The sequence below is a fragment of the Meriones unguiculatus genome, chromosome 14 (genome assembly GCF_030254825.1).
Source record: "Meriones unguiculatus strain TT.TT164.6M chromosome 14, Bangor_MerUng_6.1, whole genome shotgun sequence".
NCBI classification, from domain to species: Eukaryota; Metazoa; Chordata; class Mammalia; order Rodentia; family Muridae; genus Meriones; species Meriones unguiculatus.
Genome location: NC_083361.1, coordinates 19,244,437 through 19,270,902, shown reverse-complemented (window position 1 = coordinate 19,270,902; position 26,466 = coordinate 19,244,437). Strand labels below are relative to the sequence as shown.

The 26,466-nt window shown below is 46.9% G+C and overlaps 1 protein-coding gene across 1 annotated transcript in view; it reads left to right on the top strand.

Moving 5' to 3' along the window:
• Positions 1-6,592, top strand: part of Otoa (otoancorin) — a 70,951-nt gene extending 64,359 nt beyond the window's left edge. Inside the window, exons 28-29 of the mRNA XM_021635693.2 lie at positions 4,191-4,386; positions 6,373-6,592. Of these exons, the coding sequence (XP_021491368.1) occupies positions 4,191-4,386; positions 6,373-6,443 (267 nt within the window). The 3' untranslated portion in view covers positions 6,444-6,592. The remainder of the gene's footprint in view (positions 1-4,190; positions 4,387-6,372) is intronic.
• The last annotated feature ends 19,874 nt before the right edge of the window (positions 6,593-26,466 follow it).

The window sequence follows — 26,466 nt, the reverse complement described above, 5'->3', positions numbered from 1 at the left end:
AGGTTAGTTGACTTTGTCTGTTTTATTGACCTCTCTGGCTCTTTCAATCCTTGCTCCGCCTCTTCCATAAGACTCACTGAGCTCTGCCTGATGTTTGGCTGTGTGTCTGTTTTCACCAGCGGCTGCGTGAAGCCACTCGAGTGACTGTTACACTAGCCTCCTGTCTCCAGGAATAGCGGAATATTACTAGTAGTATCAGTGGTGGGCTCTGTCTCATGGCATATGATTTAAGTTGGGTCAGTCACTGATTGGCTGGGCCAACGATTCTGCGGGGGGGGGGTTAGGGTCCCCTCCCTCCACTAGAAGTCTTGCCTGGCTGCAGGAGGTGACCACTTCCGGCTCCATATGCCTCTCTGCTAGGAGTTCTAGGTTAGGGTCACCACCATAGACTCCCCAGCCTCACACTTTGCACCCCCATTTCAGTTCTCCCTCCTAGCCCTCCATTTTCCCCCACTGCCCCTGATCCCTACCCCTCATTACCCTCCCTCTATCGGCTTCAGATGTCTATTTTATTTCCCCTTCTGAGTGAAATTTCAGCATCCCCCTTGCAGGCCCTCCTTGTTACTTAGCTTCTTTGGATTGTGGGATGGCTATGTTGTACTTTCTGGTTAATATCTACTTATAAGTGAGTATATACCATGCATGTTTCTGGGTCTGGGTTATGTCACTCAGGACGATATTTTCCTAGCTCCATCTATTTGCCTGCAAATCTCATGATATCCTTGTTTTTAATTGCTGAGTAGTACTCCATTATGCAAATGTACCGCATTTTCTTTATCCGTTCTTTGGTTCTTTGGTTGTTTTCAGATTCTGGCTATTAAGAATAAAGCTGCTATGAACATAGTTGAGCAAGTGTCCTTAGGTAGAACATCTTTTGGGTATATGCCCAGGAGTGGTATAGCTGGGTCTTGAGGTATTGCTGTTCTCAATTTTCTGAGAAAGTGCCAGATTGATTTCCAAAGTGGTTGTACAAGTTTGCACTCCCACCAACAATGAAGGAGGGTTCCCCTTGCTCCACAACCTTGCCAGCCTTTGCTGTCTGTCGTTTGAGTTTTTGATCTTAGCCATTCTGATGGATCTAAAATAGACTCTCAGAGTCATTTTGATTTGCATTTCCCTGATGACTAAGGACACTGAACATTTATTTGTCAGGTGGCTTTTTAAGAATTTTTTTTAATTAAAAACATTATCTTATTATTCTTTTTAGCCATGGTACTGATTTTCCACTTCTGGAGGTACGGCAGGTTCATAAACCCTGTGCAAAAGCCCCGGGGACAGATGCGTTTCAGGATTCAGAAGCTTTTGGGTTTTGTAAAGGTCACCCCAATGCATGGTGTGTGTCTTCACACCTCTAGCACGTCTGAGGGAGCAGTCACAAGCAAACACATTAATTTTTTGGGAAGAAATCCGTGACTAGTCACACTAAACACACTATAAATAGCCTCTTCTTTATTCAGGTCCAACTTTTGCTGGTTTGTAGTAAACTTTGGGGGGAAAAACGTTTTTTTTTTTATGTCCATTTTCATAGCTCATGGGCTTTGGATTTGCAGACAGGGATCACAGGGTTTTAGAGAACGGTCTACTCTGATGAGATAGGGGTGACCTTGGCGTTTTATTGTATGTGTTTGGGTGTATGTTTGTGTGCACGTGCATGCAGAGACCAGAGGGCAACCGTGGGTATTGTTATTTTGTTGTTGTCAACCTTTTTATTTATTTGAAAAGATTAAAACTAACCATTTAATGCCTGTGTGTGCGCGCACGCCACAGTGCATGTGTGGAGACCAGAGGATAACTTGAGATCATTGGTCTCTTCAAGCCCAGTCTTCAGGCTTAGCAGCAGGGCCTTTACCCTGATGAACTATCCTACTAGGCTCACCTTTTCTCTTTTAAACTTTCATCTTACATGTTTGGGTGTTCTGCCTGCATGCACACCCGAGTACCACATATGTGCAGTGTCCAGCAAGGCCAGAAGAGGGCGTTGCATCCCCTGAGACTGGAGTTACGGTTGGCTTGAGCCTCCGTGTGGGTGCTGGGAGTGAGGAATGGAACCTGGGTCCTTTGGAAGAGCAGCAAATGCTCTTAACTGCCAAGCTCCCCTACGCCCCAACCCCCATTCCCTTCTTCAGACAGCATCCTTCGCTGGTCTAGAGCTCAAGGGAGGGCTTAGACTGGCTGATGAGCAAGGGACTTAACTGCCTCTGTCTCCCCCCGCACTGGGATACTGGCTGAGGATGTCTCCCCAGCCTTTTCTGGGGAGATAGCGACTTAATATATTGTTCACTTTGCTTAAACTTGGTATGGTAGCCCAGGCTGGCCTCCAACACCATCCTCCGTCTCAACCTCCTGAGTGCTAGGATTATGGGTTTGTGCCACCACTCTGGGTTCAGTTTTGGTGCCATTGCTTTCGGGGTAACATGGGGACGCAGCCTGTCTACCACACCGGGATGCTGGGTACCTCTGACACTTTTGCACCCTGCACAGATACTTGGGGGAAATCAATAGCCTCAAGTCCGCTGCGTTAGTTACTTGTCCTGTTGCTGTGACGAACAAAGCAAAACGGACAGAAGCTACTTAAGGAAGGGGCTTTATTTCCGCTCAGGGTGTGGCGGGTACAGTGGTTTACTTGCCCAGCTAGGCCCTGTGTCTCAAAGGTTCCACAACCTGCCGAGTGCTATCAGCTGAGCACTAAGTGTTCAAGCACAGGGCCCGGGGAGGGTCACGTTCGGAGTATAGCTGGCGCATCGTCTTTGCTCAGGCAGTTTCTGATTCCTGAAATTTCTGTCTCAACTACATCACGATGGCTCCAGGCTAGGCATATCTGGGGGCTGGAGATTCTCTGGAAAAGAGGTTACAGTATAGTGCCTTCAGGGGCCAGGAAAGTGATATCCCAGCTGCAGTAGGCTGGGTGTAGAGCTCATCTGGAGAGCCTTGACTACACAGAAAAGGGTGTGTGTGTGTGTGTGTGTGTGTGTGCGCGTGTGTAGCCAATTTGAATCGGCTAGAGGCCTAGGGATTCAATCTAGCTTGTGGGTCACAAGTCAGCAGCAGTGGAAAAATAGATAATTTTTGCAATACACACTCGGCTAATGACGGTTGTGAGTCAGCACCAGCAGAGGGAAGGTGGCGGTGTCCCAGACAGAAGGAAGGGCACAGGGGCTGCTTCAGTCCAGGGGAATGCAGATCCTTGTTCCGCCCAGAGAGAAGAGCATCTGCAGGGAGGCTGGAGAGGCAGGCAGGATTCCCAGCCTGAAGGTGCCATTGCTGTGTTCAGGAGCCTGAGCTGTGTCCCGGGGTGGTGGGGAATATACAGAGAAGGGCTGTAAACAGAAGAATTCAATTTCAGGAGGGATCTATTTGGATAGGAGCAAAGTGAGTGGTTAACAGGAAAGAAAGGGATAAAGGAACAGAACCATGAATTCCTAGCTTTTGGGGGGGGGCTTTAAAGCAGTCAGGAGATGTCAGAGGCTCTCCTGCCATGCTATCTATCTCTTCCTACTCTCGCTGGAGCTAGCCACTGAGCCCCATCTTTCGAAGCTATGTGACTTCAGAAAATATCCTGCCCACAGCCCTGAAAATCAAATCGCAGTCGACCCAGCAGAGTGTCCCACTTCTGATGTCCATGGCAGCATTAACAGAAAAATCAGTGCCCCTTGCCCTCCTCTGAGCTACCAGGATTCATCAGCGTATTCTGGCAGTCCTAACAAACTCACCTTGCAGGTGCCTAGAGAGCGGGATCTTGGGAAGATCACACGCCTGGTATGTGCTCAGATTCAGGCTGGCATTCAGTCAGAGCTCGCTTCTTCAGTGTTTCCTCTGGTGCAAAGTAATTAACAGCACTCACGTGGAAAGCCAAGACCCCTTTAATGCTTCTAATTACTTCCAGGCAGAAGTCTCAGCCTGGAGTTAGAATGGCTTAATACCCTGTAACACTTGGGGAAAAAAATCTTCCACGCTCTCTTTTTTAAGAGGCCTGGAGTTCAGCTGCCGTTGGTGGACAAATCGAACAGGATTCAAAGATAGTTTCTTTCGGTTTTTATTTAATGCTTGCTTACGGTGCAAGGGTATGACAAAGTTGTGAAGCTTTGAGCAGATGGATAAACGAGGAAAATCCGGAGAGGATGTACTGACCCCCGCCTCCCACCCTTTCCACCCCGCCTCTCGCCCCCTCCACCCCCGGCTCCTGGCTGCAGGAGCTGTCCACGGAGCAGATCGCTTCCTTGGGTCCTGAGAATGCCGCCTCGGTGACCCACTCTCAGCGCCTGCAGCTCAGCCCGGCACAGCTGCAGAGCCTCCAGAGGGCACTAGATGGCGCCAAGACTCACTCCTGGCAGAATGAGCCTGTGAGTGCCAGTCCTACCTGGCCAGCCTCCACCGGTTCTCCAACAGGTGAGCACAGCGGCACCTGCCTCAGACCCACCTCCACTCCCCTTCTCGGAACCTTGATCTACCCTGCAAGGTGGGGAGGTTCCCCTAATCCGGGGTGGAGACTTGATGGACACACTGAGTATTTGCTCTCAAAGATAAGTTCCCGCCAAGCTGCCTTTGAACGCCCGTGTCAGCTCTTGCATCTTTGAAGCCACCTGGGGAATCTTTAAAAGACTTCGGAATTCCCCGGGTGTGACCCAGAATCCACCGGATTGGAATCTCTCCGGACTAAATTCATTTCAATGACTGCTTTCATCTGCCTACTTGCTGTCCAGGGTGAATCAACCACTGTGTATCTCTTTGATACCTACCATGTAGGGACTGAGAATATGGATAGATGGAGGTAGGGCAGGTGATGCCCCTTGTCAATAAGATCTCAAAGCCAGAAGGCCAGGGAGGCAATCAGCAGCGGCAGATGGTGGCGACTGCGGGCTAAGCAAGATAGGGAGGAAAAAGGAAGGAGGGGAGGGGAAGGGGAGGGAAAGAACAGTTTCCCAGAGTGGATGCCATGACCCCTGGTGCTAAGGCTTTCTCTTCTTACTCTCCCTGACTCCTTTCCTCAGCCCCTCGCTCTCCCACACCTTCCCTGACTCCTGAACTGGGTGGACTCCACCTTTTGACTAATTTGTGGGTTTGTACTTCTGGGCAGACAGTTTAGAGCAAGCCGAGTGCATCTCCCTTGCCCTGACAAATCCACTCGTGGAATGGGGAGAGAGGACACGGGGCTGCCATGACTCTGAGGAGGTGTGGCAGAGAGAGAAGATGATGGAGGCGGAGTCTATCCTGAGTGAGAAATAACCCCGAGAAACACCCAGGCCCTTCCTTAACAACCCCCGTGCTCACGCCTCTCCTTCCACTGAGGACGTTGAATTGGGGGACCTAACAATTTGTGTGGCCACAAGTGGCACTTCCAAGTAAGAGCCATGTTCTTGGATAGACTTACTTATCGTTTGCAAATTCTCACTGAAACGTAGACTTCGTAAGGCCTCTTATACGGTGAAACAGAAGGTGGAAGAAGAGTATAGTTTTTCGTATAGAAGGCCTGAAAGTAACGCAATAAACCTCGGCCTTTTGTCTCTGGCCTCCCAGCTTTTCCGTTCCTCTCCCCAGGGAGAGGAGCAACCCATGTTGTCAGGACCTGGTGCATTTGTCTACGTAGTCTAGACACACACAAACAACTCGAGTCTCCAGAAGCCTTGCACTTTTAAAGGGCTTACCGTACCCTTGTCCTGCGCTCTGCATTTTGGGTCTGTGGATCGGGCGATGCCCCTTGGAAACTACCCATGCCCTTCGTGGGAGCAGAGCAATGGCTGGTTAGAGGGCTGAGACTTAAGTCTAAGCAGACCCACTTGGATTCTCAGCTGGGTTACCGTGTTTTCCATTACAAATGATGCACCTGTGCGGTCTGTCCCAGTGCTAGGTACACGTTTAAGTTAAGAGACATAGTCCAATCCTCTGCCGAGGCAGGGACCTGTTTTCACTTGAAACATCATCGTCAGAAGGGGGCAAGGCAAGACCCGACATTCCCTTCCTCCATTTACCCCTCTAACCCGCCGCCCCAAGACTGCCATTAGGTGAACACTTTTTAGGACCCTGGACCCTTTCTCCATCTCTTGTTTGTTAAGTACCTGGGAGCAATTCTTAAGTGCAGATTCCCAGGCCTCCTCCAAGAGTTTCTAAATTGGCATGCCCAGCAAAGCACCCAGACATTTGCATCTTGGACAAGCTCCCCCGACTCCTTCGGTTAAGGTGGCTCAGGCGCATGCTCACACAGTCTCATTTTGTTCAAGTTCCTCTGTCACTCCCATTTAAGGGATGAAGGAATGCAGATCTGCAGGTGAGAGGCCTCATTCCTGAGAGAGAAACGCAGGGAGGGGGCCATGTTGCACCCACCCTCTGTACTCTCTAGCCACCTCACGGGCCTTCTTGCCTTGTGTTTCCTTTTAGGAGAGTCTACGTCCCAGGCTCTTTGGCTTGGCTCTCCTCTGCTGCTTCTGATGACCAAGCCCCTATGCTGAGTGGCCTGTTTGGTGCTGTAAGAGGCTGGTGAAGCTGTGTAGAGAAAGAGGCTGCTTTCAGACCGTGGGAGACCTTTACCTGAAGAGCCTCAGTGAGGGCAGGGAGACCCTGGGGCCTTGGAAAAATAATTATTAAAAAACATCTTGCAAATTCCTAAGCCAGCCTGTCTCTCTAGTGGGTGCTTTTTTTTCCATCCCATGTTGGCTTGGAGACAGAGAAGCTGTAGTGATGAGGGAGGGAGGGAGGGAAAGAGAGAAAGAGAGAGAGAGAGAGAGAGAGAGAGAGAGAGAGAACACCCTTTTAGCCACGGCGTGATCTCGTTTCCAGTCTGGCTTGATTCCCCTTCCCTGGAGCACCAGGCGGCGTTGGGTTTCTCTTTCGACACTTAGCTGGGCTGAAATAAATGAATCTCTCAACAGAAGCCAATATTCCTGCCTGATTGCTGCGACTAATTGATGTTTTGGTGGGTATCACATTGCTTGGAAATTAAAACATTTAACATGGCTCAACATTAAATCAATTTTTAAATACATTTTCCAGATGTTTCTATTTCCTTGGGAATCAATGGAGTTAACCTTTCTAAACATTTTTATTTTATTTTTTAGTAGAGGGTATGGTTTTAATCTGTTCTTGGCTTTGGTGAATGGGCTGAAATAAAAAGATATAAAAAATATTGGATATGTCAGTCATTGAAGAGATTTCTGACCAGTGCAGAAAACTCAGCCCCTCCCTTCCCCCAACTTGCTTTTTTTTTTTCTGTGACGAACTTCTTCCTAGAAATTGCCAGGTTTTTTTGATCTTAGGGACAAGAAGTCAGAGCAATGGAAAGGGCGGGGCAGCATTGGCCTTTCCCACTGACTCTTATTACCAGGTGACCATTGTGCCAGCTGGCAGTCTTCATGTGGTGAGTGGAGGCATCTTCGTTCCTCTCTCTCTTTTTTAAAATTATGTTTTTATTTTATGTATATGGATGTTTTGCCTGAATGTGTGTCTGTGTTTTACATGGGTGCCCATTGCCCATGGTAGGCCGGAAAGGGGAGTTGGATCCCCTGGAATTGCAGATGCTTGTGGGCCACTGTGGTGGTTTGGATGAAAACAGCCCTCGTAAGACCCACACACCTCGTTATTGGATGCGTGGCCTTATTGGAGGATGTGTGCCCCCAAGGGTGGGCTTTGGGGTTTCAGAAGCTCAAGCCAGACCCAGTGGCTCTCCCTCTCTTCCTGCTGCCTGCTGATCCAGATGTGGCGCTCTCAGCTCCCTCTCCAGCACCGTGTCTGCCTGTGTGCTGCCATGCTTCTCGCCATGACGACAGTGGAGTAACCCCATGAAACAGCAAGCCAGCCCCAATTAAATGCTCTTCTTGTTAAGAGTCATGGTGTCTCTTCAGAGCAATAGAAACCCTAACTAAGGCAGCCACCGCGTGGGTCCTCTGCCGGCTCTGCAGCCTCCGTCCTGGGTTACTCAGTGAGACCTTCACAGAGACCCCATGTGACGAGGAAGAAGGGGGAGGGGAGCCAGCGTGCTCCCTATGAAAAACTGCGGCTGTTTCCCACGATGCTGATGGAGTCCCGCAAAGAATGGCCATTGTAGAGGCTGGTGACATCTGTGGTCACATGGAAAACCGAAAGACTACCATGAGGCAGGTGTGCTCCTATGGCACATCTGAGGTCCTGTTTGCTTTTCTTCCATCATGGTGTGGAAGTGGCAGCCAGTGTGTCCCTTCAGAAAGGCCTTGGTGCTACCAGCTACCCCTACTTCCTACAGCCTTGGGTATCCTGGAAAACTAATGACAAACAAACAAAAAACCCTCTCTTGGTCTACCTACATGTGTGGGGTTCTTTTATGTGCAGGTAGGTAGGTGTTCGTTTATGTGTGTGAACTTGTATGTGCATGTGAGGGTCACAGGCCAAGCTTGGGTGTCTTTCTCAGTCACTGCCAGCTGTGTTCTTGAGACAGGGTCTCTTGTTGGAACTGATGATTTGGTCAGGCTGGAGGGCCAGTGCGCTCCAGGGCTCTGCTGTTCCCACCTCCTCAGAGCTCAGGTCACAAGTCCGAGACACCATACCTAGATTTGACCTTACTATTTTTAATTTTTGTAGCCCATTTTTCAATTAAAAATTTGAAGCTACGATATAATCTCATCACTCTCCTTTCCCTTTTCTCCCTATATTTTTGTTCTTTTTAAAAAAAATAAAATTCGGGTTCTGGGGATTGAATTCAGGTAAGACATGGCAAGCAGTGTCTTGACTGAGCTATCTGTGTAGCACCCTCCATTTGTGGGGTGTGTGTGTATGTGTGTGTGTGTTTGAGACAGGGTCTGACTGTGTACCCTATGTTGGGATCAGCAAGCAGGCACTTCTACAGGCAGCCCCTGGGACCTGACAGACCGGTTATCAGGCATTTGGAAAGACACCCAGACCACCTGCTGACCACCTGGAACCACCCGCGCATGCTCTGGATCACCCTATAAAGAGAACAGGAGCCCCCCCTCTCTTCTCTGCCTCGTCTCCCTGCGACCCCTTACCCCCTTCCCCTAATAAACCTCCCACGTGGAACGATCTCGTGGTGTGATCTGTGGACCCGCGTGTAACCTCCACATTCGTACATTTCCTAACACCCTAGGCTGGCCTCAAACTCCCACCTGCCTCAGGAGTACAAAGTTTACAGGTGTGTTCCCTGCCCGAGCTCTGCTTACTTTGTGGCTTTTGCTAGTCATCTGTTTTGATCCCTGGTTTCTGACCTTCCTGGTAACCCCTCCCTCTGGATAATCACCATGACGGAGAGCTGACCTCATCAGGCTGCTGAAGGGCCGGGTGCTTACTTCACGGTCATCAGGACCTGACTGGGTGGGTTCTGAGGTGATTCCCCTTTGCAAGACAAGGAGCCTGAGCCCCTGAGAGGTCGAGGAGCTCTGTGGAAGGCATCCCATGTGGCAGCGGGTTGAATCGTGACGTCTTCACCTCTGTGCAGTGCTGCCTCCTGAAAGGGGTGACTAACTTTTCTAATAAGTTAGATCAGAGAAAGATTCTGTAAATCCCTTCACCTCCTCTTCTGGCAGGAGGCCAGCTTGCCTCACAGCACAGATAATTGGTGATGGCCTCAGGCAGAAAGACAAATGTAGCTTGTGCCCTGCAGGACCCCCGGGGTGTCAGGCTGAAATGCCTACTCCCTCGAACGCAGGGAAGCCGCAGGTCACACTGGCAGGTGCCGTCCCATTCACCCTTCAATGTCAGCTCTCCCAGAGGACTCAGCCTCCACCTTGGCAGGCTTTTCGGTAGCAGCGGAGATGGAGGTCATTTGCATTCAGAGAAGGGTGTGCTGCTGGCCATGGTTCTGACTGGGAAGGGCCCATGACTTTTTGGTTATTAACCGTTTTGAATATCATCTGGCAGCTCCACTTTTAGGCCACTCAGACTCTGAGCCTGGCTTGCTGAGGGCCAGAAGTCTTTCTGCAACCTCAGCCTGCCAGCTAATGGAGGTTGAACTCAGTTTTTTTTTTTTTTGTTGGTTTGTTTTTGTTTTTTGCTCTAGTTCTGGTACCCAGAGGGTCAGCCCCAGTAAATGGTGATGAGCTGTACTGCCAAAGAAGGGTTGTTCTGTATGCATTAGAGAGGAGTGTAGGGAGGAGATGGGTGAGAGTGGCAAGGTCTTATCAAGTAGTTGCCATTTCTTTGCCCTTAGAAGTACGTTGCCCTTGGGGCTGGAGAGATGCCTCAGAGGATGGGAGCCACCTGCTGCAGTTCTCAGCACCCACATGGTGGCTCACAAGCATCTGTAACTCCATTTCCGTGGAACCAAACACCCTCTGACCTTCAGAGACACTAGGCCCACATGTGGCGCACACTTATACATTTGGCCAAAACCACTCATGCACATGAAATAAAATTAGAAATGTACTTTGTCCACCCTTTCTTCTTGAGGGACCTTACAATTATCTGTCTGTCAGTGGTCTACCTAACATCTATCTGCTGAAGTCTGACCTAAGGAAGAGTTTTATGGGCTAGGTATGTTAGCAAGCCCTTATAACTCCAGAGTCTGGGGGGAAATATTGTGACTTCAAGGTCAGCCCCAGCTATATAGTGAGATCTTATTTCAAAAGATCAATATACACTGAAAAGTTAAGACTTGCCAGGTCACACGGCACACTTGGTTGGGACATCTAGAGTATGGCCTGGGAATGAGTCCCCATGAAGATTCATTTTGCATGTCTGGTGATTCTGGAGACTTGTCAGTCACCACAGGTGGTTGATGAGGTGTCTCTGTCTTCACTGCCTCAGGTGCTGGCTATTCCAGAAAAGGAGGTGAATCTTTCTGACCCACAGGCATAGCTGTCATCAATGGTAGGTGGACTGTATTTAATCCTCACCCCCTTCCTGGGTTTTTATGAGGCAAGCCAAGATGCCAGTGACCTAAGGATCATGGTGGAGCTGCCAAGAGAGATCTGATGTGGGAATTTCCTTCTAGCCTCTGAGACCTTCTGGCACATTCCTCCATGTAGCGGATGACACAATACTCCCAACAGTTCTGCCCAGTCCCTTTGTTAGAACTACACACACAAGGTGTTTGCCCCAGAGTTTGATTCTGTGAGTCATAGTGTCCCCTTAGATAAAGTCTATATCTCTACCCAGTTAAATTTCAGTTTTGGTCACTGCATTATGAGGAGACGTGCCACAGTCTAATAGAACTTTTAAAGGGGCGTGCCTGATGTGGCTTGCTTCTTTGTGAGAAGGGGCACATGGAACCCAGCTAACCTCTGCCATGCCCAGTGAAGCCTCAGTTAACCCAAAGACCCCATCATGAGGAGCACTCCACTGGCTCTTTGCACAGGGAAGGTCCTTTTCTATTGCTAGGTAGATGGTACACTTTATCTCTTGAATTGCCCTTTCTGTCACCTATTCGGTACTGGGGCCCCATCCACTAAGCTCCTCTGCTTCCTCTGCAGTGCTCAGTAGCTGATAATGGTCCCTCACTACCTCTCATTCCCATTTATTTTTCACCTGTCAGTCCAGGGGCCCTAGAAATCGGGTCCCAGAGTAAAGTTGTTAGAGTTCACGCTTCTAATGTGGAAGGTCTGCACACTTCGCCAGGACAGACTTTGTATCTAAGGCCTCACCAAACTATTTATTTCACTGGAAACTCACTTACCACAACAGTCCCTCAGTCTCCACAGGTCAGATTTGTATTCAGCTGTTGGAGTAGAGAGGGAGCCTCCCTTTCCTTCGGGAAATAAAACAGGTTAACCACCCTGAAATGATGGGCAGAGAAGATGTAGGAAGGAGTGAAATTCAGAAATGAACCTAAGAGGGCTGGCTAGTAAAGGGTGAGTTTTTGCAAACACAGGATCTGACCCCCAGAATCTACATAAAAAAGCTGAATGTAGGCCTGCAGGTCCAGAACTGGGAGGCAAGTTACATGTATGTTCTAGGAGCTTGCTGGTCAGCCAACTTACTTTAGCAGGCCAGGGAGAGACGATTCATAAAATAAAGCTTTAAGGTGGACGGTGCTGGAAAAGGAATTAAACTTGAGGTTGTCTTCTGGCCACAGCATAAAATTGCACACATCTTAAACACACACATGCACACACACACACACACACACATGTACACACACACTCAAGCACACACACAGAGAGACAGACAGACAGATGGAAAGAAAAACAGACACAGAGACAGACAGACACAGAGAGAGACAGGGAAAGACACAGAGAGACAGACATTGAGAGAGACACAACGACGCAGACACAGAGAGAGACAGTGGCGGAGAGAGGGAGGGAGGTACGGACAGAGGGAGAGGTAAACTAAGAAAATGCAGTTAAGGAATGGCATGTGTCTCAGCAGTTAAGAGCACTTGCTGTTTTGTTCTTCCAGAGAATCAAGTTCGGTTCTCCACATCCATGTCAGGAACTCACAAGCAACAGATTAGAACCCCAGAGAATCCAGTGCTCTCTTCTCACCTTTCCAGGCACCTATGCATTCCTGTGCACTTAAACACTGACACACATTAGCACAGGAATAAAATAAGTAAAATGGTCTTGATACTGAATGTGGGGCTCACGTGCACACCTGCAAAATCTCTCTCTCTCTCCTGTCTGTCTCTGTCTCTCCGTCTCTTCCTCCCCCTCTCATAACCAGGCAAGTGTTCTGCTGCTGAGCTACACCCTCATCCCTTCCAAAGAGCTTTCTGCTGTGGATGGCTCTGAACAGCTTCACGGGGTACTCTCCATGGAAATCTTGGCCTTGAATTTGGACCTGGTGGTTCTGAGGCTCCGATAGGTTAACAGGGCCGAAACTTTATTTTTCACTAGAATGGCAACGCAGCAAAATAATGCATGAGGCTGTGAGCCCCAGACCCCAGACCTGCTCAGGAGGCCCTAGTAAGTCTCTGCCCTCTCTCCTGGGCTGTCCTTCCTTGGGAATTGGGTCTCAAGGGTGTGAGTCATACGTACCCACATTTGGATTGTGACCTGCTAGTTTAACTGGGCAGATTCTTCCAGTGCCCCAGGGCAGCCAGTGTCATCTCTTTTTACCTTTTTCCTGATTTGGCATCATCAAGGACAAGTATTCTGGGTGTCCAGGAGGGGCCTGTATTCTCATGTGCTCGGCATTTGCTCACACAGCAGCCTGCTGTCGTCAAGCCTGATTTTGTAGCTGGCATTCAGCAGTGTCCTCTTTCAGCTTGTCAGGAGGACCTCTCCTGCCCTTACACAGATAAAGCCATCTTTGTCCTGGTTGGTGCATGGCCAGGAATTCAGCATCCATGACTGTCCCCATAGTCAAGCGCCCACACTTACCTGGTGAAGTGTGCGGCTACCGCCGTGAAAACAAAACAAAGCTAAGAACTAACATGTACTGAGACTGAACTGAGTCCCGTGAATGTGCTGTCAGAGTTCTTCAGCCCCCTCTTTCTCCATGTCTTCTCTCTCTAATCAAGTTGGTTTTTTTATTTGCTTACTTTTTCTTTTGAGGGGGGCAGACAGGGTTTCTCTGTGTAGTCCTGGCTATCCTGCAACTCTCTCTCTAGATTGACTGGAGTGACATCACAGTGACCTCGCTCAAGGATTCCTTATTGTATTTAGTCAAAGAAGCACGAGAGCAGAGATGCTGGAGAACCGGATCTGCCAGAGAGAAACAGCAGAGAGGCTGCTTAAGTCAAAGCTCAAAGATAGTAGTTGGTGGGAAAAGGGAAGAAAAACGCACACTGACTCCACTTTTATTTTTATTGTGCTCCTATAACTGTTCCAATGGGACCCAGCAGCAGATTGGAGGGTAGCAGAAAGACATCAGGGTCTTTCTTCGTCCAGCTCCGTCCTGACAGACTGAGAGGTGGTGGCAGCTTGGATCCCCTTAAAGGCCACTGTTCCTGTTGGGCAGCTTTCTTACAGCTAACTTCTCTCTGGGTCTGGAGACCCTCTCTCTTCCTGTCCTTTCTCTTTCAGATCTGTTGGGCAAGAGCTCCCGCTGTTGCTAATTCCTGGGCACTTCACATCCTCCCTGCTGCTAATTCCAGGGCACTTTCCCATCCTTGCTTTCTCTTAACCTTGCCCACAGTCCTGTAAATAGTTTCCTGAACTGTTCTCAATTGCCCAATTTGAGGCGATACACCTGTTTCTTTCCAGAAGACTGCTTCATTTCACACAGCTACTGTCAAAGAATTAACCCTTAAGGGCTGCAAGGGGCACACTATGGAAATTTCCCCTGCTTCCCACCTCTATAGAGGCAGAACCAGGTCAACTGATAATGCCCATTGTCTCTGTTCAAGTTTGTCTTAGATGGCACGGAGATGCAAATCTCTTAGCAGTATGTGGGGACAACTGGATACTGTCCTTGCAGTTAATGACTCTGAATACAATCGTCAAATGTCAAATTAACCGGGGTGCTTCCTAAACTGATTTAGTCAGGGAGCAATCCCAGTTCCCCAAACAAAACCTCACCAGGATGTCCGCCTCTGGGCGCCTCCTAATTGCAGGTTCTGTAGGTGCCTCATTGTATGTCCTCTCACAGTCCATTTACACGAAAGCACTAGTGGGTAATTGTGGCAGACAGCCTTGGAGAGGGCCCCAGATAATTCTCCCCTCCTGGTGTTCAGGCTCAGGCCCAGTGGACACTTAGATCTAGCAACTTGCTCTTAATCAGCAGGACATAGAAAAGTGACGGAATGTCACTTCTGAGATAAGGGTGCTAAATGCCTGGCCCTTCTGTCTTGCTGGCATCAGTCTGTCTTGCTTCCTCGCTCTGAGAAATCAGTTCCCACACTGAAAAGGCAGGAGTGAGAGTGAGGGTGGATTCTGACAGTGCCTCGTAAGTTGACTCCTGCTGTGGAGCCTTCCCTGAAGCAGAGGACCCGGCTGATCCATGTTCCAACTCCTCAGCTCACAGAGACTGAAGTAATAAGCTAGTGTTCGAGGCTGCTAAGTGGTGGGATAATTTCTTACACAGAAATAGGCCCCTGATAGCTCAGTGTGGATTTTACTGACGAGCCCAATGAGGGAGGGCGGGAACCAAAGTGTCATTTACATTGCATTTCTTACAACAAACAGACAATTGATCAATCTATGAGAATTCTGTGCGTCCTCAGCTCTTTCATCGTAGAAATTTTCTTCCCTCCTTTTGTTTCCTTTCTCTGACACTGGAGAGAGAAACTACCTAGTAAAGTCAAACATGGAACATTGAAGAATGATTGCTTTCTTTCTCCCTCTTCAGAGTCTCTGTAAGCATGTAGTTGGGTTCTGCCTCAGTCTCTTGTGTGCTGGGCTTACAGCAATGCACTATCATGCCTGGCTTTCATCTTGTAGTGGTGAATTCTATTTTTTTTTTCCTCATCACTGGGAAGAAACCCAGAACCTCATGCATTCTAGGCAAATGCTCCACACTGAATATATGCCCAGTCCAAAAGCAAAATTCTGTAGGCATTTGATTCTTTGTCCATTTGGCAGAAATTTTAATTAATTAATTAATTGATTAATTTTACTTTTGCCTACAAATTTGCTGTCAAACTTCTCACGTTCGGAAGTGGGGGGTGGGAAATCCTCTGTGTTAAAACACAGCTTATCTTTCTTGGACAGAACAGGCAACAGAGATGTAAAATAGTAATAGCTGGAAACTATTCAGGACAAAGGCCTCTCAGCTTCTTGTGTAGCTCACCACTCAAAAGCGAAAAGGTATTTTACATATAAACAAAACCCAACTCAAATGCTCTGATGATGTTCAAATCGAGTCACCATGTTGTGTGTGGTACAACCACTCTGAAAAGCCCCGGGCGTTTAGAGGCGTTCGATGAGGCTGCAGCAGAAGCAGAATTAGAGAGTCAAGGATATGTGTCTGTTGAACTTGACGGAATCGTTTTCGAGATCAAGGCTGTGAAATTGTTCCGGCAAAACAATGGCGTCTCCGTGGAGTGTGCCTGCTGCCTGCATTCTCATGTGCTTGTTTCGTGCAGGTAGGTTCTGGGAGGGCAGAGGTGCTGTGACATACCTAAGGTAGAAGAGGGATAAACGTGAGCTTTTATGTCACAGTTTGAGACACGTGAGCTGGTGAGAGAAACGCAGCGGAGTAATTACAGTAATAGCTAAACAAAGAAATATAAAGGGAAGCCTCAAGAGACAGAGTCATCAGAAACACGCCAGACCATGGCACCAGTGGGTAACCTGCCCTTGGCTCTGCCCTTGGCTGTAAGAACAGCTTCCTACATGTTGTTCCTCCTCAGACTTGCTTCTTGTTGCACTTTGCATCTGAAATCTCTCCCAAAATCTGGAATTAAAGGCTTAGTTAGTCCCTGCTTGATGATATTGGGAGCTGAGGTGGGACCTAATTTTCTAGTCACCAGGGCTGCACCCCTCCAGATGAAAGTTACATCCAGCCTTTTCTTTCTTTCTTTCTTTCTTTCTTTCTTTCTTTCTTTCTTTCTTTCTTTCTTTCTTTCTTCCTTCCTTCCTTCCTTCCTTCCTTCCTTCCTTCCTTTTTTCAAAACTTCATGTATAATCTTTCTTTAAACCATAACTTAAACACACAGCCACTCAAACATATGCATACATACATCATTTAGTCAGAGAAAGGGGAACGCTGACTACATATTGAGTTGTAAATAATAATTAGGTGAAGCTTTTGCCTTGTAAAGTGTTTTTAATTGAAATAGAATTCTATGCTTCCCCTTCCTCAAACCCTTCTCAACTGTCCTCCTTCAAAATCTTCCCTTGTCCTCTCCGCAAAGGTCAAGTTGACATCCTCTTTTCCTTCGATGGTTATTATTGCATACATATGTATGTGTATGTACAAATATATATATATTTGTATGTATATCTATATCTATATACATACAACTGGCTGAGTCCATTTCTGTTGGTTTTAGGGCTGACCACTTTGCATTGGATAGCCACTAAGGGGGCTCATCCTGGGATAGGTTAATTCTCCATCTCCCAGAAGTCATTGCTGCCTATAGTTCTTTGCCTTTAAACTTCCTGGCCGTGAGCTGAATGGCATCCTCTACGATCTGCCCCTGTCATGGTGTTCTGTTACCTTATTCCAACATGAGCCAACAGAAACATTTCTTCTTAATAAGTTGATTCTCTTAGGTATTTTGTGACAGTGATGAAAACTAATTAGCATGCATCCTTAAAGCCTATTCCTACCTAATTCCAGAATGATACTTAAAACAAATTTGATATAGCCATACAATGGAATATTACTTAGCAATTAGAACAGTGGGTCTCAACGTGTGGGTCATGACCCTTTCACAGGGGTCACATATCAGATATCCTGCATGTCATATATTTACATTATGATTCATGACAGTAGCAAAATGACAGTTATGAGGTAGCAGTGAAATAATTTTATGGCGGGGGTCACCATAACATGAGGAAATATATTAAAAGTTAGGAAGGAAGGTTCTCGGCATTAGGAAGGCTGAGACCCATGGAGTTAAATGAGTTAAACCCACTGAGTTAAATGAAGCACAGACTTATAGAGACAGAATATAGAATGACAGTTCTTAAGACTCAAGAGCGATGGGGGAGGGACTCTTATTAATGGGTACAATATTTCGGTTTTAAGAGAATGAACAGAATTTCGGAGGTGGGTGGTGTGGATGGGTGCTGTTATATCACTGAATTGCACACTAGAAACAGTGAAGACTTTTAAAGAAGAATTACTGATATGGGCTACAAAGTGGATAGATTTTGAAAACCTTATGCTAAGTGAAAGATGTCAGACCCAAAATATACCCCACGTATTATATAATTCCATTTCTGTGAAATGACCATGGTAGGCTGATCTATAGGACAAAAATAAACTACTGCCTGCCAGAGGCTGATGGGAGGGGCTGGGAAAATAGGGGGTGACTGCTGACGGGGATGTAATTTCCTTTCAGGGTGATCAGAATGTACCAGAATAAATTATACTGAAAGCTGTACCCCTTCATGAGTATGTGAAAACCCTCTGAACGATAAACCTTACCTGGTGAATTTTATTGTCTATGGATTGCATTTCAGTTAAGGCTGTTAAAAAGCGGGCTGGATGAGAGGCTCGGGTGTGGGTGTGGGGGTGTTGCTCGTTAGCTGGGCCCTATTCGGTGAGGACAAACCCAGTCTGGTTACACAAAGCTCAGGGCAAGCTGTTCTCCAGGGAGGTCTTTCTGCAAGGCTGGGCTCGCTGAGGCCAAAGCACGCTTAGGCGTTCTCTGTCGGCGGGTTTCACATTTGCAGAGCCAACCAGTCATGGGCTGAAAATGATCTAAAAGCACTGCGTCTGACTGGGCACTGAGGTGCAGGGCTGAATCCAGAGGAGCCAGCCTGGGCTACATACAGCAGCTTATTTGAATAGCAGCAGCAGCAGCAAGGAATTACATCAGCACTGATCAGGTGCAGCCTTTATTTATTTATTTATTTATTTATTTATTTATTTTTGCCATCATTCCATACATAACGTGGTGTGTATGGGCCATCCACATCCTGTCGGGTATTCTGAGTCATCTAGAGATGACCAACGGGAGGATGGCGAGGAGCTGACATGCAGGCATCCTGCAACTATACATGGGGCTTGAACATTCCTCTGGCTTTGGTACCCAGGGTGTATTTTGGAACCAGCCCCCACAGATACCAAAGGACAACTATGTGCTGTTTCAGAAGAGATGGGTGCAGAAGCAGTTCTCCTCGGAACCTTGCAATGGCTGTCCATGGTTTTCAGAACCAGAGCTAACGTTCTTAAAGTCACACACGCGACCCGGTGCGCGCCATCTCTATCCCCTCTCACCAGAATCCTCGCTGTTCCTCCCGTAGCCCACACCTTCTGTTTCTATGGGGCTGGGTCCTTCCTGGCTGCCCTCACTGCCTCCACGGCACACCCACCACGTTCCTCAGGACCTGCTCACTTATCCCGTTTCCGGACAAGCATCTCCCTGACCACTTCATATAAGAATGTGCTCTTGACATGTCCTGTCTTTTTTCCCCTGCCTCACTTTTCTGCATAGCATGCCTTCTTTGTTACTATGTGGTTTCTTCAGTCTTTTAGTCAGCTTCTCCCACCCCAGCCCAGAATGTAGGCTCCGAAATGCAGAGACTTCAGGCTGGGTACCTGAAGTACTGAAGTACTCTGGGTATCAGAGGCTAGGGCGTTAACAGAGACTCAACTAATCCTTACCAAGTGGATGAATGGAAGCTTCCGTGTGTTCAAGAAACCCATGTTCTCTGTTAAGGCACCATTTTCAGCTGATAAATAGCACAGGGCAATGCCATCCATATAGGTTGCCAAACTGAATTCATTTTAAATTGCCAACTCTTGTCTTACACAAATGGGGGCAATAGTCCCCGTATTGGTACAATTGCCCTTCCTTTTAGCTCTGCTTCTTAGGTAACTACTGGAATTGTTAAACATAATGTTATTTAAAAAAATCATTTAAATTTTCATTTATTTTTACTTTATATCTACGAGTCATAAACATATTTTTTGTCTATGGTGAATGTCTGTCTGTGTACCACATGTATGGAATATCCATGAAGGCCAGGATATAGACATAGCCTATCCTTAAAAGCTCCCATCTTTAAAAAAGAAAATTGGACACTTTAAAAGTATAATGTATCTTGACTGTGAGTTCCTATAAAATAAAAAAACAAGTTATATATTTCCAAAATATAAACTCACAGGCTAAAAATTCTTATTTCAAATGGAAGAATCAGGCCACAGCTAAGAGTGATCAAAACAAAACCTGGAATCTGTCAAATCCCCATACCAAACGCCACAGTTCCATACTCAGCATCTTGCTCTTGTAATGTAACTGGCTGGGCTCCAAAAGGCTTGGGTAGCCCCATCCTTCTAGCTCTTCACCTTAGCACACATAGCTTCTCCCTAGGCTGGATCTACTCCCATGCTCGCAGCCCTCTTTGATAGACATTCCAGAGTCCTAACAATTCCAAAATTTATCTCTATCTATCTATCTATCTATCTATCTATCTATCTATCTATCTATCATCTCCACCATTATAGATTGTGTTAGGTTGACATGTCTCTGGACATAGTGATTTATTCTAAAACCTCAAAATTTAACAGTGTGTATCTTTATGATCTCCTAGAAGCTCCCACAACTAATTATTCATATAAAATCTGTCCTATATTTAAAATCAACCTCATCTAAAATGTACTTGGATGCAATTTAGGTGAAAAATCCTTTCAGCTATTTGCATACAACGCTGTAAGGCCGAAATGTGGTTTTCAGTTTGCCAACACTAAGGTTCTTCGGTATGTATTTGGACCCTAGGCTCCTTAGCATGTTTGTCTGTAATACAATGGTCTCTTTTTTTCAGTCCTATCATACATTTTGCAAAGCAGCCAAGTGCTGAGCTTTCTGAGAACTATATATCTTCTGCAGTTTCTTGGTAAAAGAGAAATCAGAAAGAATGGGTCTTGTGTTTACAAGGTATGGAAGTGGAACTCCGGAGTTTAAGAATAACGGAGGTCTGAGATTAGTCAGTGTAGCTGTGTAAGCATGAAGACCTAAGTTCAAATCCCTAGAACCCATGTAAGAGTAATACTTGTAGAATGAACATCTGGAATCCCAGTGGTCCTGTAGGTAGGAAGTGAAACAAGGGGGACCTCTGGGGACCCCTGGGCCATCTAGCCTTGTCTATACAGCAGTGAACAATATAGCCTGGTGTATACAGCAGGGAACAGAAGGAGACCCTGTGTCAGACAAGGTGGAAGACGAGGATCAACACAAGGTTATGACCTCTGCATATGCCCCATGGTGTACACATGTGTGTGGACATACACACACACACACACACACACACACACACACACACACACACACACAGAGAGAGAGAGAGAGAGAGAGAGAGAGAGACCCAAGACTTAATAATAGGGAAAGGCTTTATCTGCGCATTTAGAGCTAGGAACCAAGGCCTATTTCCACCTGCAAGAGGGAGGTAGGAAGCTTAGGCAGTAGCAGGTAGGTGGGTGATGCCCCTAACCACACCAGACACCTAGGATTCCTTTAGCGAATTGCAAAGTAGCATTAATATTGTGTAGATAAATGTAAAAGAGTGACTCTCCTTGCCAGGGTAAGTGGATATCAAAAGACAGCCTTCCTTGAGGCTGAGAGCCTTTGGGCCAGGCTAGGTGGCTTAACCCACAAAAAGAGCACAGACCACTGGGTACCTGTCCCCATTGATCACCTTGGCCTGGGCCTTTGTACAATGAGGATCAAAACAAGCATGACGGTATGCACTATCATTCCTTACTATAAAATCCAGCAATTCAGCAGAAAGATGCATGTTTAAATTAGAAGGAGGTATTTTAAAATTTAAATGAAGTAGAGCTAGGCTTGGCATATAACAAGCAATGCCATCCTTGGCGAAAGGTGTTACACGGCATGAGTTAAAGTCTACGTCCATCAGGTCTAGAAGCTTGGCTTCAGGTTAACTCAATCAACGGCTTGGCTCCCTCCCTAGAGAAGGAATTAAATTGCTTGATTGAATAGGAGCTTGTGTGGCACACCAGAAGAATCTGATTGTGCCCGTGTTTATTCTAAAGCTGATTTGAAAACTGACACTTGAATATATAGGTAAGAGGAGCCAACTTGGTTTGAAATAGTCTTTTTTTTAATTCTTTTTTGGTTTATTGGTAACTACGAGGTGATTTATTTCCCTCAAATAGTTCAAAGCCTTTTCTGTTTTCACCCAGGGAATAATGTTTTTATTCATTCCAAAGATGTAATATTTCTGCTAACAGCGGAGAAAGATAACGAAGATAAGAACCCCCAGGGCTCTTTGAAGACAAAATGGTATTCTGAATTGGATATTCATTATTGTGAGGGAATAAATCTCTAAATCTGGGTTTTATGAGTTTAGGTTTGTTTGTCTAATGGATTTCTTTGTTTAAACTCCAGGTGCATGCATGATCCTTTTGAAGAACTGGGAGATGGACAAACGCGGTTTGATTTATAAGTCTTTTCAAAGGCATTTGAAAACTTGTTTTGGGTTCAGTTAAGCTAAGTTTCCCCACTCTAAAGCAGATGCAGAAATGACTGTTCTTCTTGTTACACCTGAAATGTGGGACCAGATTTTCAATTATAGATTCTTTGACTCCAGAGTGGGGAAAATTAGAGGTTTTCTTGAGGGGTTGGGAGCGAAGGTAGGGTGGGGAGACAGGTCCTAGTGCGTAATTGCAGCAGCTCTGGCACAGGAGTCCCTGGATTAGGATTGCTGGCCCAAGAGGAGATTATTCTTCAATGATTGGTACTGTTGTGATCATTTAGCAAACTATGGGCCGAAAGGACTTAGTGTCTATCAGCGTTAGTGTCCATGCACTCTTGTTATCTGTGCATATGGACAGCTGGCTTGAGGCTGAAATGTCCCTCACAGGCTCAAGTTTCACATGTGTCTACAGCTGGTTTGGAAGCTGTGAATCCTGTAGGAAGAGGGGCCAGATGGTCAAAGTAGGTCATTCGGGATGAGACTTTAAGGATTGAAGTGGCTCCTGGTTCCTGTCACTCTGTCTCTGCTTCCAGGTTTGCTGTGCTGTGAACAGGATCTGCCACTCATTCCTGCCATCGTGAGCTCAGCTCTGCCATGTTTTCCCAGTGCCCTGACAAACAAAGGCTCTGATTTATTTTTGTGAGCAAAAATAAATCATTCCTTCCATGAGAAGTTGTTTCTGTGGCCAGGCGTGGTGGCACGTGCCTTTAGTCCCAGTGCTTGGGGAGGCAGAGACAGGTAAGTCTCTGTGAGTTTGAGGCTAGCCTGATCTACGAAGGGAGTCCAGGACAGCCAAAGCTGCACAGAGAAACCCTGTCTCAAAAACAAAGAAACAAACAAAGAAGTTGTTTCTGTTGGGTGCAGTGTCACTGTGGTGCAGAAGTAAAAGCACAGGGATGAGATTGTGGACACACTTGAAGACACTTGGACCAAGGGCTATAGGAAAACAATGTGAATTGTTCTGGACTTAGGCTGAAAAAGGCAAAGAGAATTATGGGGCTGGATGGGTTGGTGGAAGAGCCCCACACTGTCATCTTGAGAGCTCTGCACAGGCTCTCAAAGGAGATGTCATTTATGACAGACTGGGAACTTCAGCCGCACATCAGCTTCTAGGCTAACGGGCTCTGTGTGAGTTAAGGTTCCTTGCTGCAAAAGAAGTGGGACAGAAGCAATTTAAAGGAGGAAGGATTTATTTTGCTTATGGTTTTGGAGAATTGAGTCCACCATGTCAGGGAGAGTTCCTACGGTGGCCAGGACAAGGTGTAGCTCTCCAAGAAAGGTCTCCAGTGACCTGCTTCCTCCAGCTGAACTCCACTTCCTGTCTTCCATCCTCTGCCATATTGCCACCGCATTGAAACTCTGCCAAGCGGCTAATCCACTCTTTGGGCCAGAGCACTGGGCATCTAATCCTCTCTGGAAAAGCTCTCAGACACACCCAGAACGTGCGTCACTAACCTGCCAGGTGCTTCTCCATCCAAAAAAGGCACATACTGAAGATGAACCATCACAGGCTGGAAACTTGGGTTCTGTAAATGGAGGTGCTGTTAGAGCGTTGGGTCCACCCGGCTTTGCATGTGAATTGTATAAGGTTTTAGCAATTCTGATGACGCATGAAGTAAGCTCAAGTATCACTTAATGACAAGAATCCATTCTGAGAAATGCTCCATTAAGTTGTGTCCCAGGTATGGGAACATTACAGCTTGTACTTACACTGATTAAGACGCCTTCCGTATCACTTAGGTGACTCAGTCTCATGGGAGCATTGCTGTACTTGTGGTCATCAACAGAAACATAGTTATTCCTTAGGAAGCTGTATCACGTTCTTCCTCAAAGCCTCTGGAAATGAAGCAACCATGCTCACGTTGGATGGCCATATTAATTTTTAAAGCTGCATTTGGTTTGGAAAGTTGAAACCTCTTATTTTGAAACAGTTCAAAACTCAAAGGAGGTACAAAAATAGTGCAGACATGTTCTTTGCCCACTGCTTGCTTCCCTGGGTGATATTTACATAACCCTATTATGTTGTCGAAACCCGGAAATTGATGTGGGCCTAATACCATTCCAATTGATTTTAAGCTTTATTTATTTATTAATTCCTTAATTGATTTAACTGGGAGTTATCCAGAAGCAGCTTACTGCAAACCTTGAATTTCCTTGTTGAAGAAGTTTGCGATTTGTCTCCATGATAACTAATGGCTCATCCTTCAGAAATTTTCGTGCTAAGCCCCTGTTGTGAAGGAGCTGGTGTGATTTGCCTTGCCATGGGGCACATGGGATGGGTAACCAGGGACAACAGGCATGGGGCCAGAGGGAGGTCAGAGATGTGTCCAACACCAGAAAAATCTCAACCCTGAGACCAAAAATCTTATCCTGAGACTGGTAGGAATAGGACCGCTCCCTCCCTGCTTCTGTACCTACATGCCCCCGGGCATGTAGGCTGGTGACCCTTTACTCTCAAAGTAGTCACAGGTAGATTGTCTTAGAGGTGCTGTCACACTGAGCTGTAACACTTGAAGGGCTGTTTTGGAGACACCCACTATGCCTCTCTTTCTCTCTCTCCCTCCTCCCACCCCAACATTCACCACTGGATCCTTGGACCTGCCCACCCAGTGGCCTTGTGCCCATTTTTTTTGTCCCTCTTGGTGAAGGGCTATAATTGCCCAAAAGAGCTGTAACACTCCTTGGAGAAGGCCTTCTCCCCGGGCACTCCCAGATGGACCTGGCATCCTGCAGACCCTACCTGTTCCAGAATCTGCTTCGTTCTTCCCAGCTCGGTGTGACAGTGCCTGGGCCCAGACATCTCCAGGGACTGAGCAGAGCGCAGAACCACACCTCGTTATTGTGACCATTTCTTGAGAACCATGTATAGGCAATGAAGATTAATTATATTTTATTCTCCTCTCCCTCTCCCTCTCTCTCTCTCTCTCTGTGTGTGAGTGTATGTGTGTGTGTGTGTGTGTGTATGAAACAGGTGTAGCTAAAAAAGGGAATTGGGCATTTCTTGGAGGCTGGGACTGATGAAGAAATCATGGAGGGATGCTGCTTACTGGCTTGCTGAGCCTCATTTCTTAGAGCACCCAGGACCACCTGTCCAGGAATGATACTGCCCACAGGCCAATCTGATGAGGGCATTTTTTTCAACTAAGATTCCTTCTTCCCAAATGACTTATCTTGTGTCAAGTTGACAAAATACTAGCCGGAATAGGTTGGAGAGATGGCTCAGCTGGAGCTGGGGTGCCTGTAACTCCAGCTCTGGAGGACTGAGACTGGTGGATCCCTAGGGGCAGCCAGTCTAGCCAAATCAGCACACTCCAGGTCCGGTGAGAGACTCTGCCTCAAAAAAATAAGATGGAACGTGACTAAAGAGCATGCCTGGTATCATCCTCTGGCCTCCACACGCACTGCACACACAGATATACACACACACACACACACACACACACACAGAAACACACACATACATCAATAATAATAATATAAAAAAATAAAAGATCAAGAACTGCTAAAAGACTACAGTGTCTAAAACCCTTTCCGATAAGAGGAGAGACACAGCTCTCTCCTCAGCGTTGCAGGAAAAAAGTCCCCCAGACCAAAAGAGTTGACAACTGAGAGGACTCATGTGACCTCGGTCTGGCACTGATGGAACGAAGATAAGATTTGGGTAGGGAAAGAGTAGATGGACAAAGACGGAGAAAAATCTATCCAACCTGACCAACAGCAGCATGAAAAAGACAGAAATGGTGAGGATATATCACCGTAACGATTGCTGGCTTTTAGCATTGACTGTTGGCCGTCTTTCGACATTGAGGAAACTGAGGTCTGGAGATATCCAGATGGCACACTGTTTCTAAGACACTGGTTCAGCTCACGTCTTTGACACATCTCCTCTAACCCTGTCCTTGTTCCTTGAGTAGTCACTCTCTTTCCGACAATTGTGCATCTCACCAACTTACCTTCAGTTCTGGCTGGTGAGATGGCTCAGTGGGTAAGGTGCTTGCCTTGCAAGCCTGGTTACCTGAGTTTGATTCCCGGGATCCATGTAAAGGTGGAAGGAGAAAAATGACTCCACAAAGTTGTAATCTGACCTCCACATGTGTTGTGCTGTGTATACCCTCCCCCACACATACACAGAGACTCTAATCCTCCTCCTCCTCCTTCTCCTCCTCCTCCTCATCATTATCAACCACCTCATACCTCTAGTTCATCCACTTCTTTCTTTCTACCCTGTCATCCATCAGTCTGGGCTTCTAGAACATCTCAACAGGACCTGGTCTCAGCCTGTCAACTCAAATCCACATTTCCTCTTTTGCCTCCTGCCTGGTCTGTTTTCTCAGCGGAAGCCAGAGAATCCTCAAACAAACACTTATCTGATCAAGCTGCTGTGTTTATTAAATCTTCAAAAGCTCCCTTACAGTTACCGAAGAATCCCGGACTCTTATCTTAAGCTCTGAGGCCCAGCATGGGCTGGTCCCCGCCAGCCTCTCTGGTCCTATCTTCCTTCTGATCCTTAGTTGCTGTGCCCCAGCCATGCAATCTTCCTTTCATTCCTTTAACAACTTCC